General features: G+C 55.3%; 1 protein-coding gene and 1 long non-coding RNA gene across 2 annotated transcripts; one reads left to right on the top strand and one right to left on the bottom strand.

The window, feature by feature from the left end:
• Positions 1-1,590: 1,590 nt before the first annotated feature.
• On the bottom strand, positions 1,591-2,940 carry EPO (erythropoietin). Its single transcript, XM_057749503.1, has 5 exons — positions 2,904-2,940; positions 2,643-2,785; positions 2,315-2,401; positions 1,907-2,086; positions 1,591-1,749 (listed from the first exon to the last, which is right to left on the bottom strand). The coding sequence occupies exons 1-5, from the start codon at positions 2,938-2,940 to the stop codon at positions 1,591-1,593; spliced, it is 606 nt and encodes a 201-aa protein (XP_057605486.1).
• A 54-nt stretch (positions 2,941-2,994) lies between these two features.
• Positions 2,995-10,249, top strand: LOC130861385 (uncharacterized). The gene is made up of 3 exons (XR_009055569.1): positions 2,995-3,068; positions 8,209-8,280; positions 9,815-10,249. It is a non-coding gene; the product is annotated as an uncharacterized LOC130861385 (long non-coding RNA).
• Positions 10,250-11,382: the final 1,133 nt, after the last annotated feature.

Genomic DNA, 11,382 nt, shown 5'->3' with positions numbered 1-11,382 from the left:
GATCCCACATGCAGCACGGCCAGAAAAGAAAGAGAGAGAGAGAAAAGAAAAGAAAGAAACAAGTAGAGATCAAGTGTGGAGGTTGAGTGAGTTCGTTCCACGTCCCCCATTCCAGGGGAGTTGGGAGGGCTTATGTGGCAGGAATAAGCAGAAGAGGGCAGGGGGTGAGTGCTGGGAGGATTGGGGATTCCTGTCATCTTGGTCTTGGGCAAGGAATTATACTTCTGTCTGTACAATGGGAATGCCCGCAGTGACATTCTCCCAGGGCTGTGTGAGGAATAAATGAGGTCGTATGAGTGAACTACCTGCAGTAGCTCTAGGCAGAGTGATTGATCCACAAGATGGTTTTCTGGGCAGTTGGTTCCCACTGTACCCCGATCTACTGCCCCTTCTGCAAGTTTCAGGGTAGAGCATTAATGGTAACCGTCCCCAGGCAAGGGAAGTCCCACTGGATTTAGAGGGGGCTTGCGCGTTGAGATGACAAAGGCTGATGCTGGGATTCTGACATTAGAAGAAGGGGCCACAAAGAAGAGGCAGAAAATAATAAGGGTCCAGTGGCCAGTGTTGCCAGCTGCCAGCAGCCCCCATAGGGGCCCTTCCTCCTGCCTCCTGTATTCTTGCTGGCAGCCGAGGCTCACTAAAGACTTATCATGGGGACTTCCCTGGCAGTGCAGTGGTTAGGACTCCATGCTCTCACTGCCGGGCCTCAGGTTCAATCCCTAGTTAGGGAACTAAGATCCCACAAGCCACATGGTGTGGCCAAAAAAAAAAAAAAAAGCCTTCTCCTGGGCCAGTTGGCAGCTACCTACTGAGGACTAGCCTTGAGTGGAGCCACCTTATTGACCAGCGTGGGCAGAACTTCTGGCCTCAGGCCCAGTGGGGTCAAGAGGTCAGACAGGCCATGCAAGGCAGCACGTAGGGCCCAACCCCCTCCACCTCTGGTTTCCTGGACCTGCTCCCTGCTGCCAGGATGGGGGCAGAGCCAGGGACGTGGGGGGCTCCCAGGGAAACAGAAAAGCCAAGAGCCACATTGTGATTTCAGTTCTTGCCAGTGAGATTGAAAAATACACAAGACTTGGACCTAGTGAGAGCCAGGGGCCAGCCCCCATCCCATCTTCACGGCTGCCACCACCCTCCTTGTCCAGTGGGCTCTGTTATCACGGAGTCCCCCTGAGACCCAGAGAATTCATGGCTTGCCCCCTAAATTCTCCAGTCCATCCTGTCCCTGCTTGGTAGGTGCAAAAGGAGGTACTCGCCCTCCAGCTTGTCCCAGCATCCGGGTTCTGCAGGGTGCTGAGATGAGTTTCAGTGTCTCCCCAGCATGGCACTGTCCCCAAGTTTAATTCGATCTCTGAATTCCTCCTGCTTTGGGGCCTCAGGCTGGCCCTGTGACATCCTTACATCTGAGTTGAGCTCTGGACAGTTCCTCTGGCCCCTGAGATGTCACCACTGGCCCTGGAGTGTCCGTGGGACAGGCTGGCACTGAGCTGATGGCCCATCGACAGGGGTTGGGAGTGGAGGTGCGGAAGGCATGGAGCAGGCAGTGGTGGTGAGCGAGGTGGTGGAAGTGCCCGGGGTGGGAGCACCGGGTCACCTGTCCCCTCTCCTGCAGGCCTCCCCTGTGTACAGCGTCAGCTTTCCCCGCAGGAAATTGGAGTAGATTCGGAAAAGTTTGCATAAAGTATCAACAGTGAATGTTTGGAGTGGGGCTGCGGAGGAGGCTGCGTCTGGAAGTGGGGTGGCTTCCTTCTGCCAAGGAGAGAACAGAAGTTACCGCAGGGCCCGGGACCCCGGCGGGAGATGGGATTCGGGATAGAATTGCAGGGGGGATTCCTTGGCAGGGTGCTTCTCCTATCTTACAGAAAGGGCAAACACAAGTGCGAGGTACGTGTTGTCCTACACGTACCTGGGCTCCCAGCGCCCGAAGCAGAGAGGTGAGGCTGCGCAGACCGCTGACAGCTTTGTCCACGTGCAGCTGCAGGGCCTCGGATGGCTGGGACAAGTTGGCCAACAGGGCCTGGCCCTGAAGGATGGCTTCTGAGAGCAGGGCCAGGCCGTGCCAGACTTCCATGGCCTGCTGCTGGACCTAAAGGGAGCAGAGACCTGGAGTCAGCTGGCCCAAGCCAGCCCCGCCCTCCTCCCTCTCAGCAGCCCCAAGCTAGCAGAAGTTTTGTTCAATAAATGAACAAATGAATGGACATGTTCCATTTGGCCCTCATCTTTGCTGCTCTGTTATTCTCTCTATCATTCTCCTTCCCGCCCTATAAGGTTCCCAAAATGAGACTCCCCAAGAGGAAGGAAAAAGTGAACTCACCTCCATCCTCTTCCAGGCATAGAAGTTAACCTTGGTGTCTGGGACTGTGATGTTCTCACTGAAGCTGCAGCCTTCAGCACAGCCCATCTGAAATGCACAAGCCCAGAGTCAGGGGCCCCAGGGGCTCCCGCCAGCTTCACCCCTTACCTAGCTTCCAGGTATGCACTGGGGACTACCCTTTTACTACTTTTCCTGGGGGCTCTGGCTGCCCACTTCCACCCCTGAACCAAGTGCCCCGGGAGCGGGGAGTCCAAGTTCCTGGACCTTGGAGGAGACCTTGGATGCCTGAAGGAGAGTTCTGTGGAAGGTCCTTTGGAGGGGGCCTCACCGTGGCATTTTCAGCCTCCCTGGCCTCCAGGATGTACCTCTCCAGGACTCGGCTGTCACAGATGAGGCGTGGGGGGGCGCCCAGGACTGGGAGGCCCAGAGGAAGCAGCAGCAAGGACAGCAGAAGCAGCAGGGCAGGGCATTCTAGGAAAGAGAGCGGGGCTGAGTGTGAGGTCGGGACTTGCAGGAGAAGCGTTGGTTTGGACGGGCAGGTTCACCCATCCCGCTGCTCTGGCCCCCAGCGAGTCCTCCCGACCCGAACCTTGCGAGCGCTCAGGCTCTGCCTCCTTTGCCTTCATTCAATCCCGCGGCCGCGTGCACACCCCACCCCCCAACTACCGGCATCCGCTTCTCCCGGCCAAACTTCAATCCGCGTGTGACAGAGGCTTCCCCTCTCGCAGATCCGGGTTGTTGCTCCCAGAGCCAGGTAGCAGCTTCCTCGTCACCCACATCGCCGCCCCTCTTCTCCCTGGACCCCCAATCCTCCACCCCGTCTCCAGCTTCCGACTTTCCCGGGGACACCCCCAGCCCGGCCGGCAGGTGAAGGCTGCCCCACCCCCCTTGCCCTTCCTGGCTCCTTGGCAAGTCGCTGGTCCTTGAACCCAGCCACCTCGGGGCCAATAGCCCCAGCGGTAAATTCCTCCTCAAACAGGGGCCGGGCGTACTCACCGCGCACCCCCATCTCCGCGCCTCGCCCGGCCCCTCAGCGACCTGGGGCTCGGGGGGTGCCCGCGCCGGGGGCCCGCATCCCGGGAAGCTCGGCGGGGCAGGGCCACCCCGCTGCCCGAAGGAGGGGGCCGCCGTCCGGGGCGCCGAGCCCGGGTCGGGGCAGAGCGCGCAGGGCCCGGGGCCAGGGTCCGGAGGACGGCGCGGCGAGGCGACCGGCCGGGGTTGGCCCGGGGACTGCTGGCCCGGGGACTGCGGCGGCGGCCGGGGGTCGGGGCTGTTATCAGCTGTGTGCGTGCGTGTGGGGGGTTGGGGGGGGAAGCTGTGTGCGTGAGGGGTCGCGGGAGGTGGGGGCCGGAGGGGTCAGAGCCAGGGCAGGACGCCTGGGTCGGGGGCTCGCCGGGGCGGGAGCCGAGCGGCCGCGGGGGCGGGGGCGGGCGCGGGGCGAGGGGCTGCCCGCCTTCGGACCCCCGGGTTCCGGGAGGTGCGGGGGGTGCCCGCAGCGGGACGGGCAAAAGGCTGCTCCGGGGGCGCAGTGCCATTCTGGGAAAGGCTGGGGACCCCGACGTCCCCCCAGGGAAGGGGGCGTCCCCGTCTTGGGCGGGGACCAGAGCTGGGACTGTCTGCGAGGCAGCTAGGGCTGGAAGCCGCGAAGGTGCTGGCGGGGGCAAGTCCGTGGCCTGCTTCTCACCATCCCAGTTATTCTTCTAGAAATCAGTGTTGTTCGTGTTGAGAAGTTTACTGGGGGAGCACAAAGCAAGAAATCTGGGGGGTCTTCCCCCCACTCCTCACTTTTGAGAATCCCGAAAACCCAGAAATTGAACGTTTAGGTTAGTCTGCTGTGGTAAAATCCTTAAGAACTCTGAAATAGAGCGAACTCCCAGAGTGATGGCATTTGGGATTTGCACCTAAGCTTTTGTAGCTTCTAGGAAGCCCTGAGGCAGGGGGCAAGCTCCTGGGAGCAGGTTTGAGAGGCTAGCTGGCCTCTCAAACCTTGCAAAGTGGCCTGAGCCCCTGAGCCTCAGCGCTCTCACCTGTCAAATGGGCCTCATGAAAGCATCAGTCCCAGCTCCCGCAGTTTTCGTAAAAGACAGGGGAGTCCTGCAAATACAGGTGGTGATTTATACATTCATTCACTCCCTCCCCAGTCCCATGATATTAGAGATATTTTATTCACGCATTCAGTGCCTTCTTTGTGCAAGACAATTAAGAACTTTTCAGGACAAAAAGATGTGTTGAGGCCTAACTCCTGCCTCCTGGAGTTTGTAGCTTACAATAGAGACAAGGTGGGTACACGGAACCGAGTGTGAGGACTGGAGTGTGCAGACCTGAGCTGTGAGAGTTTGGAAGAGGTGGGGCTCACCTCCAGCTGGGAAATCAAGGAAGATTTGGTGCAGGAGCTGACAACAAGTTCAGACTTGAAGGGTGGGTAAGATATCAATGGGAAAAGATGTGAGGTGGATGGGGAGGATGATCCAGCCAAGTGCTTTGTGGGTCAGGCGTGTTGGGGTGCAGGGTGGGGTGTGAAAGGGAGAGGTGGAGAGCAGGCTAGGGTGCTGGTTAGGGAGGGTCAGGTTGTGAAGGGCCTTGAATGCGTCTATGAAGAAGCTGGATTTTGTTTGGAAAGAGTGGGAAATATTCATTCATTCATCCATTCATTCAAGGAATATACATATAAGAGTACCTACTCTTGGCGGGGGAACGGGGATAGAGCAGTGAATGAAACAGACCAGAATGCCTGCCCTGGAGGAGCTGACACTCTCGTGGAGAGGTGGATGATAACCACAGACATGCATAGAAGACAGAGGCTCTCCAGTGGCTGAAAGATCTACAAAGGGCCAGGAGTGTTGGAGGAGGTTCAGTGTTAGATGAAACAGGCAGGGATGCCTGCTGAGAAAGTGACAGAGGTGAGGGAGGGAGATAAGGGATGGGGGGTAAGAGCTTGATCAAAGAAGGGTTTAGAAGGATGAATGGGAGGGGCGGGAAGGCAGAGGCTTGTGGGAAATAATGAGGGCCTGGCTTGCTCCCCTGCCCTCTGCTCACCGCGAGCCTGCTCTCGGGGTCCTCCCCGAACCTGGCGTGCTGGCTGCCGGTCTGCACACTCTGCTGTGGTCCTGGTTTCCTCCTCAGCCCCCGGGCAGCCTCCCAGCCCCACTTGGCCCCCAGAGCCCAGCTCTGGGACAAGATCCCAGCTGTGGGACAAGCACACGCACGCTCACGTCCACACACGTCCGCACAAGCTTTCTGTCCCAGCTCCCCCCACCCACTTCCCAGCCTCTGCTCTCCGGGTCCCCTGACTCCTGCGTCACTGCCCTGACCTGACCATGGAGAGGGGGCCGGGGACAGATGGGGGTGGGGGGATGGGGTAGGGGGGAGTAGACACAGCCGGAGGAGAGGGAAGAGAGGAGGAGAGGAGGAGAGGGAGGAGAGGAGGAGCCGTTCGGGCTGTGGGACCTGCTTCTCCCCTCATACCAGTTTGTCAGAGGTCCCCAGGCCCCTGCCTTCGAGAAAGGGAGATGGGTCCTGAGCACCAGCCCCTAGGTGCTGGGGCCTACTGGACAGGGGTGATGCTGGCTCATCCACTGGGGCTTTTGGAGAGAGAGCTGCGACTGCAGCCTGGGAGAGAGGGCAGAGGAGAGGATCGCGGTTCATCCTGCACCCAATCCCAAGGCTGTAGTAATCCTACTAAGAGGGCAGAGGCTGGTTTGGGGGCCAACGTCAACCCAGGTGCTCGTGGATATTGCCCAGCAGGGTCCATCTATCCAGTCTTGACAGCAGGGGACCCTGAGGAGCAGGAAGGTACCTGGGGCTCGCCCCACCGATGCCCACCCCCCCGCCCCCCACCAGTGCCTATTTGTATTTTTCTGGTGCGGTGGCTGGCCCAGTGCCAGGACCACTGCAGAGCGTCTCTGCACCGCCCCCTCCAGTTGTCCCCAGCCCTGCTACTAGAGTAACTTTCCCATGGAGTAGCCTTGTCCGCGGCATTCCCCTGAGCAGCAGCCTGCAGTGGCTCCCGGTTGCCTCTGAACGAAGACCCTCTGCTGTGCCATCCACCTGCCTTTCCAGCCTGGTCTCCTGCTTGGCTCCCCTGCATCCCATGAGTTCAGTCAGATGGTTCGCTGCTTCCTGCCCTTCGCTCACTCTATGCCTGCCACCTGGATCTCCCTCCCACACTATTGTCCCTGTTCTCCAAAGCCCCAAACCAAGCATTACCTCCTCCATGAAGCCTTCCCTGATACCCCAGCAGGAAGCTGTCTACCTGCTCTGGGCTGCCATCCTTTATGTACACGTCTTCAGCCTATCGTGGCTGGGCCACCATGTACAATTCTACTGTCAGGGTTGAGCACTGCACACCTCCAGGGGGCACCATTCATGTGGTGAGAATGGTGCTCTCTGGAGTCACGCAGCACAGGTGCTCTGTTAATTGGAGGAGAGAGCAAAGGACAGGGTAGGCAGGGCTTGTTCACCTTGGTGCCACCCAGCATGTGGCTTGCATTGTATGGTCCCTCCACTCCACACACCTCAGCCAGAGAATGGGAGGCCTAGAGGGAGGAAGTGAGCCACTCATCCTCTGAATGCTTGCTGGAGCCATGCCTGGACAACCTAGATCTGGGTTCGTGAGGGCCCTAGAGGCTTCCATCTATTTCCTGAGCAGGAGGCCCCTGAGGCGGGGTCTGAACCAGAGGATGGCGGGGGCGTAGGCAGGCTCTGTTCCACGGAGTCTTCCTGGCAGCCAATTCAGATTGAAAATCCAAGAAGCAGATTTACAGCCCCCTTGAGCTGCCGCAGACCCCCAGGCAGCACGAAGTCCCAGCTGCCTGGAGTCGTGTTGGGGATGAGGGAGGCCTCCAGACCTCTCCTCCCTCCTTCTTTCCAAGCAGTGGCTTCTCAGCTGGGCTCTGGAGTTCAGCCAGCAGCCCAAAAGACCTTCTGTGCTGGGAAGTGAGGTGGCTGGGACCTCGGAGGGTGCAGTGGGGGAGGGCTTCCTGGCGCTTGGGGAACTGGGAAGAGAGTGAGGAGTTGGAGAAGGGATTCCTGCCGAACAACCAAAGAAAGTCCTGTGTGAAGGTCAGTGTGGAGAAACTGAGGCAAGTTCTGCTTACTAGGCCACAAAGTAGCCAGTAGAACCAGACATCTGTGTGTCTGTTCTCAGCGAGCAGCTCTGTGGCTTCAGCAGGCTGACGGCGCTTGTCTTGTAAATAAGGGAGCCCAGATTGGTGGCCTGAGCTCTGCCACTTACTAGCATCTGCCTTGGACAAGTGACTTTATGTCTGAGCCCGGGGATGGCAAAAAAAGGATAGTGAACTCTTGCCAGGGGTGTCGTGCGATTACGTAATGCCTGGCACAGGGTAATCAATACATGCTAACTGTTATCACGGTGCCCTCTGCTTCACTGTCCCTGCTATTCGTCCTCACTTTGGAGGCCTGGAGACCACATCTCCCGCGTATTCTCCAGCCTTCCTCCAGCATCCTCCACTGTTCCCTCTGGGGAGCTGGGCATGGGTTCATGACATCTTATCTCTGGTGTTGTAGCTGCCCCACCAAGCAACTCACTGGCAAAGGTCTTGGGGATCGTGGGGTGTGGATGGAGGTATCTCGAGGTGTATACATCCACTGCTCTTTGGAGAAACTTGCCGCTGAACACAATTGAGTGAACTGGCATCACCGTGGGAGCTGGGGGTGGGTTAAGACACAGATATCAAGACAAGTCTCACACTTAGTTTATTCAAAGCCTGGGGCCGACCAGGATTTCTTGTCCCATTAACATGGGTCTTCCCAAAGGAGCCCGGAGAGGTCCCAAGGACTTTAGACTGAATGAGGCCTTCAGGCCCACCCTAGACAAGCCCTGAAGCATTATCAGGCCACCTTCCTTGGTTACTTGTCTCTTGACTCTCCCCCAGCGTTTGAGTCCTTGAAGGAAGTTGCCCAAAGCACCAAGACCTGCACCTTGAGATCCAGAACCACTTCCCCAGGTAGGTTTCTGCGAAGTGTCAGCCCCATTCTAGGATCTCTTGCTCACAAGTACGGCTGAATATTCCCAAGCTCCATCCCATGGCACCCAGCCTTTATCAGAAGACAGAGCTGCTAAATCGGTCAGAGTAGCTTTCCTGTCCAAGCAAAAATAAAACTAGAAAATCTGAACTTAACAAAACACTACTGGCATTATCAACAGGAGTAATGCTTTTCTCCCATGTAATATCTCTGCAGGGGTACAGTCATGAACACAGAGGTTTCATTTTGTTAACATGGGGCTTAAGGATTTTACATGAATTCTGTAGGTGCTTCCTACTTGGAGGAATATAGGCCAAACTCCCTTCTCTAGGGAGTTTATAGAAGTCTTAGACGTACTCTAAAACCTCCAAGTTTAGCAAATATTTTCCCAAATTGTTGATGGTTCACTGATAACCAGTGAGTTACGAGGACCTAGGGCTTGGCAGAGGCATCCTCTGATCTGTAACTAAGCAAGCCCTTCTGTTTGTGTCTTATTCCCTCAACCAGCAAATAATTTTAGTACTTTCAGGAAAGTATATTCTTCTTGCAGCAAACAAGATTCATAGACTCTGAGCTGAAAGGGACCTAGGATGTCCTGTGAAGGTGAACTTCCACCCACTGCTTGCATACTTCCAGTGAAAGCTATCTGGTGTTCCTCAAGCAAGCAGACTTATTATAGGGTAGCCAGTAACAAGCTGCCTTCCTGTGCAGGCATCCATCCATCCATCCATCCATTCGTCAGATATTTATTAGTTACTGGATTGCTCAATGGAATCGCTTCTCCTCCTCACAGTTACCTCATCAGTTTGATAAAGAACTCCCCTGATCACCCCACCTAGAGAACAGACCAAAGGAGCAAACAGGCTTTGTAAAAAAAAATAACTTTTTCTTATTACAGAAACAATACGTGATCATTGACCAACTAGAAAATACAGTTAAACCAAAACACATCAATTAAAAAGCACCCAAAATGTCATTAGGAAGATGGAGTCTTAAGTGGTCATTGTCACAGACTTCTCTCTCGGTGGGATAACCTTTGCCTCACCCCCAAACCTGTATAGTGGGTTATCTCTTCCCTAAGGAACTACATTTGACACGTGCCTCTAGTCTAACTTCCCCACAGGCTCCAGGGTTTGTTCCCCCAACTCCTGACCAAGCACCGCGAACTCACCTGGACAGAGTGCAGGGAACTCCCTAGAAGGATCACCCACCCATCCAAACCAGTTCATGTGTCCTGAGGGCCTGCCTTCTTCCCTGACACGTGTGCCACAAAAATAAAATTAGCCAACAGGACTAATAACCCAGCCTTGTAAACCAAACACACACCAATCACCTTCCTTCCCCTCTCCCCGTCCCCATGAAGAGGCTCAAACCATTCCTTAGCAAAACGGCTCAAGCTAACAATAGGAGCCCTTGCTATTTTTTGAGCCCTTACTGATGTCAGGACAGCTGCAAGCACTATGTAAATTATTTGTCTTTTAAAATTTATCCATCCTTTTTCCTATTTGTTTTTAGAGAACCAGGGGTTCATACTTCTCCGGGCAGACCTGGCAGCTAACAGATTCTGTACAACCAGCAGATGCTCAGTAATACTACAGGTGCTGAGCAAAGGTCTACGCTCACCTCCAAGACCAGCATTTCAAATCTGGCCTCTGGGGATGTTCTTGAAGTAGGAGGTCATTTTGCGCTCTTTGTGGGCTCTGTAGCTGTTGAGCAAAAAGAAGGGAGGGGAACTGCATCTGGACACCCCTTCTGCCCCCATCACCTCCCATTTCTCAAGATGTGATGGAAGACACTTCAGAGAACCAGGAGAGGGAGGGGAGCAGAGGCCAGCGGTGCTGGCCTCCCTGCAAAAGGAATGCAGAACTCCCTGCCCTGTCTGCCACCGTGGACTCCAACAGATACAGGAGCTTTTCCCGCGCCCCTTACCTGCCCCCACACCCCCTCTTCCTTCGGTGGCAATGACTAGGGGCTGTTTCTGCAGACCTGCCACTGAGGGTAGCCCGACTGGCAAGCAGTGAGAGAACATGGAGTAGAAACAATAAACAAATAAGCTGGGAGGTGGAACTGCCAAAACAAACCAAATGTGAAAGGGCTGCTGCCACCACCTCAGCTGGGCCCCGGCCAGGAGCAGAGAGCAGAGCAATACGTGCAGGGACACACACAGTTCCTCCAGCTCCCTGCCGGCTCCCCACTCCATTACTGGGGGGCTCTTGGCAAGGGAGCCTTGCAGTCAAGGCTGATAGGGAAATTGGGATGGGGGGAACAGGGGATCTAATAGAAATGTCTCCAGCCTTGTCTCCCACAAATCTCCCCAGTGCTTCCTACTTTCTAGCTGCCCAGGTGACCCTCCAAGCCCAGAACACACCCTACCTGTTCATGAATCGTGAATCCCCTTTGTGCATGCTGATCCCTCTGCTTGATGTGCTCTCTCCCCTCTCTTCTGCCTGGCAAATTCCTATTCATCCTTCAAAACCCAGGTCAAAGGTGAAACCATCTCACACCTCACCAGGAAGCTAGCCATTTCCTTCTCCATGCTTTTGTATCATGGCTATTCTTACTTCTTACATGACACATCTTACTCATTTCACAAAAACTGGTATATCCACCTTCCCAACTAAATGGTAAACTCCTTGAAGGCAGGGGCCATTTTATACCCATCTTTGTATCCCAGGGCCCAGCCCAGGCCTTGGCTCACAGTAGGCACTCAGCACATGTTTAGTTGTTAGGATGAAGCACTAGTCCTTCTGTAAGGAGTTCGCTTTCCTGAGTGGCTGGCAGTCGCTTCCGCAGCATGAGTCCCTCATCGATAGGAATACTCAAGCCAGAGGGAGAGGTTTTATTAAATGAGAAGGCTGATTTTCAGAACCCCCAACCAGACTGCCTTCAAGCAAACTAGAACCAAATTCTGTTACTAACCTTTAGATCAAAGGCTTTCAAACTCCTGTGACCTCACCCAACAGTAACAATGATGTCATAACAAGCACGTGTCTAAATACACATCTATAACTGAAAGTGTCAACAAAATATTACCATTGAAGTTGCACTTTTTTTATTTGCTTTTCAAAAGTCTTTTTGACCCA

The sequence above is a fragment of the Hippopotamus amphibius genome, chromosome 9 (assembly GCF_030028045.1).
Source record: "Hippopotamus amphibius kiboko isolate mHipAmp2 chromosome 9, mHipAmp2.hap2, whole genome shotgun sequence".
Classification (NCBI taxonomy): Eukaryota; Metazoa; Chordata; class Mammalia; order Artiodactyla; family Hippopotamidae; genus Hippopotamus; species Hippopotamus amphibius.
The sequence above is the reverse complement of the archived record's forward strand: the minus strand, read 5'-3'. Positions and strand labels throughout refer to the sequence as shown.

Excerpts from the sequence above, each read along its gene's own strand:
- EPO (XM_057749503.1), bottom strand. The coding sequence starts at position 2,940 with ATGAAGGCAAAGGAGGCAGAGCCTGAGCGCTCGCAAG. Across the intron at positions 2,087-2,314 it reads ATGCCTGGAAGAGGATGGAG|GTCCAGCAGCAGGCCATGGA; the intron begins GTGAGTTCACTT and ends TGCTCCCTTTAG. Across the intron at positions 1,750-1,906 it reads TTCGGGCGCTGGGAGCCCAG|AAGGAAGCCACCCCACTTCC; the intron begins GTACGTGTAGGA and ends TCTCCTTGGCAG.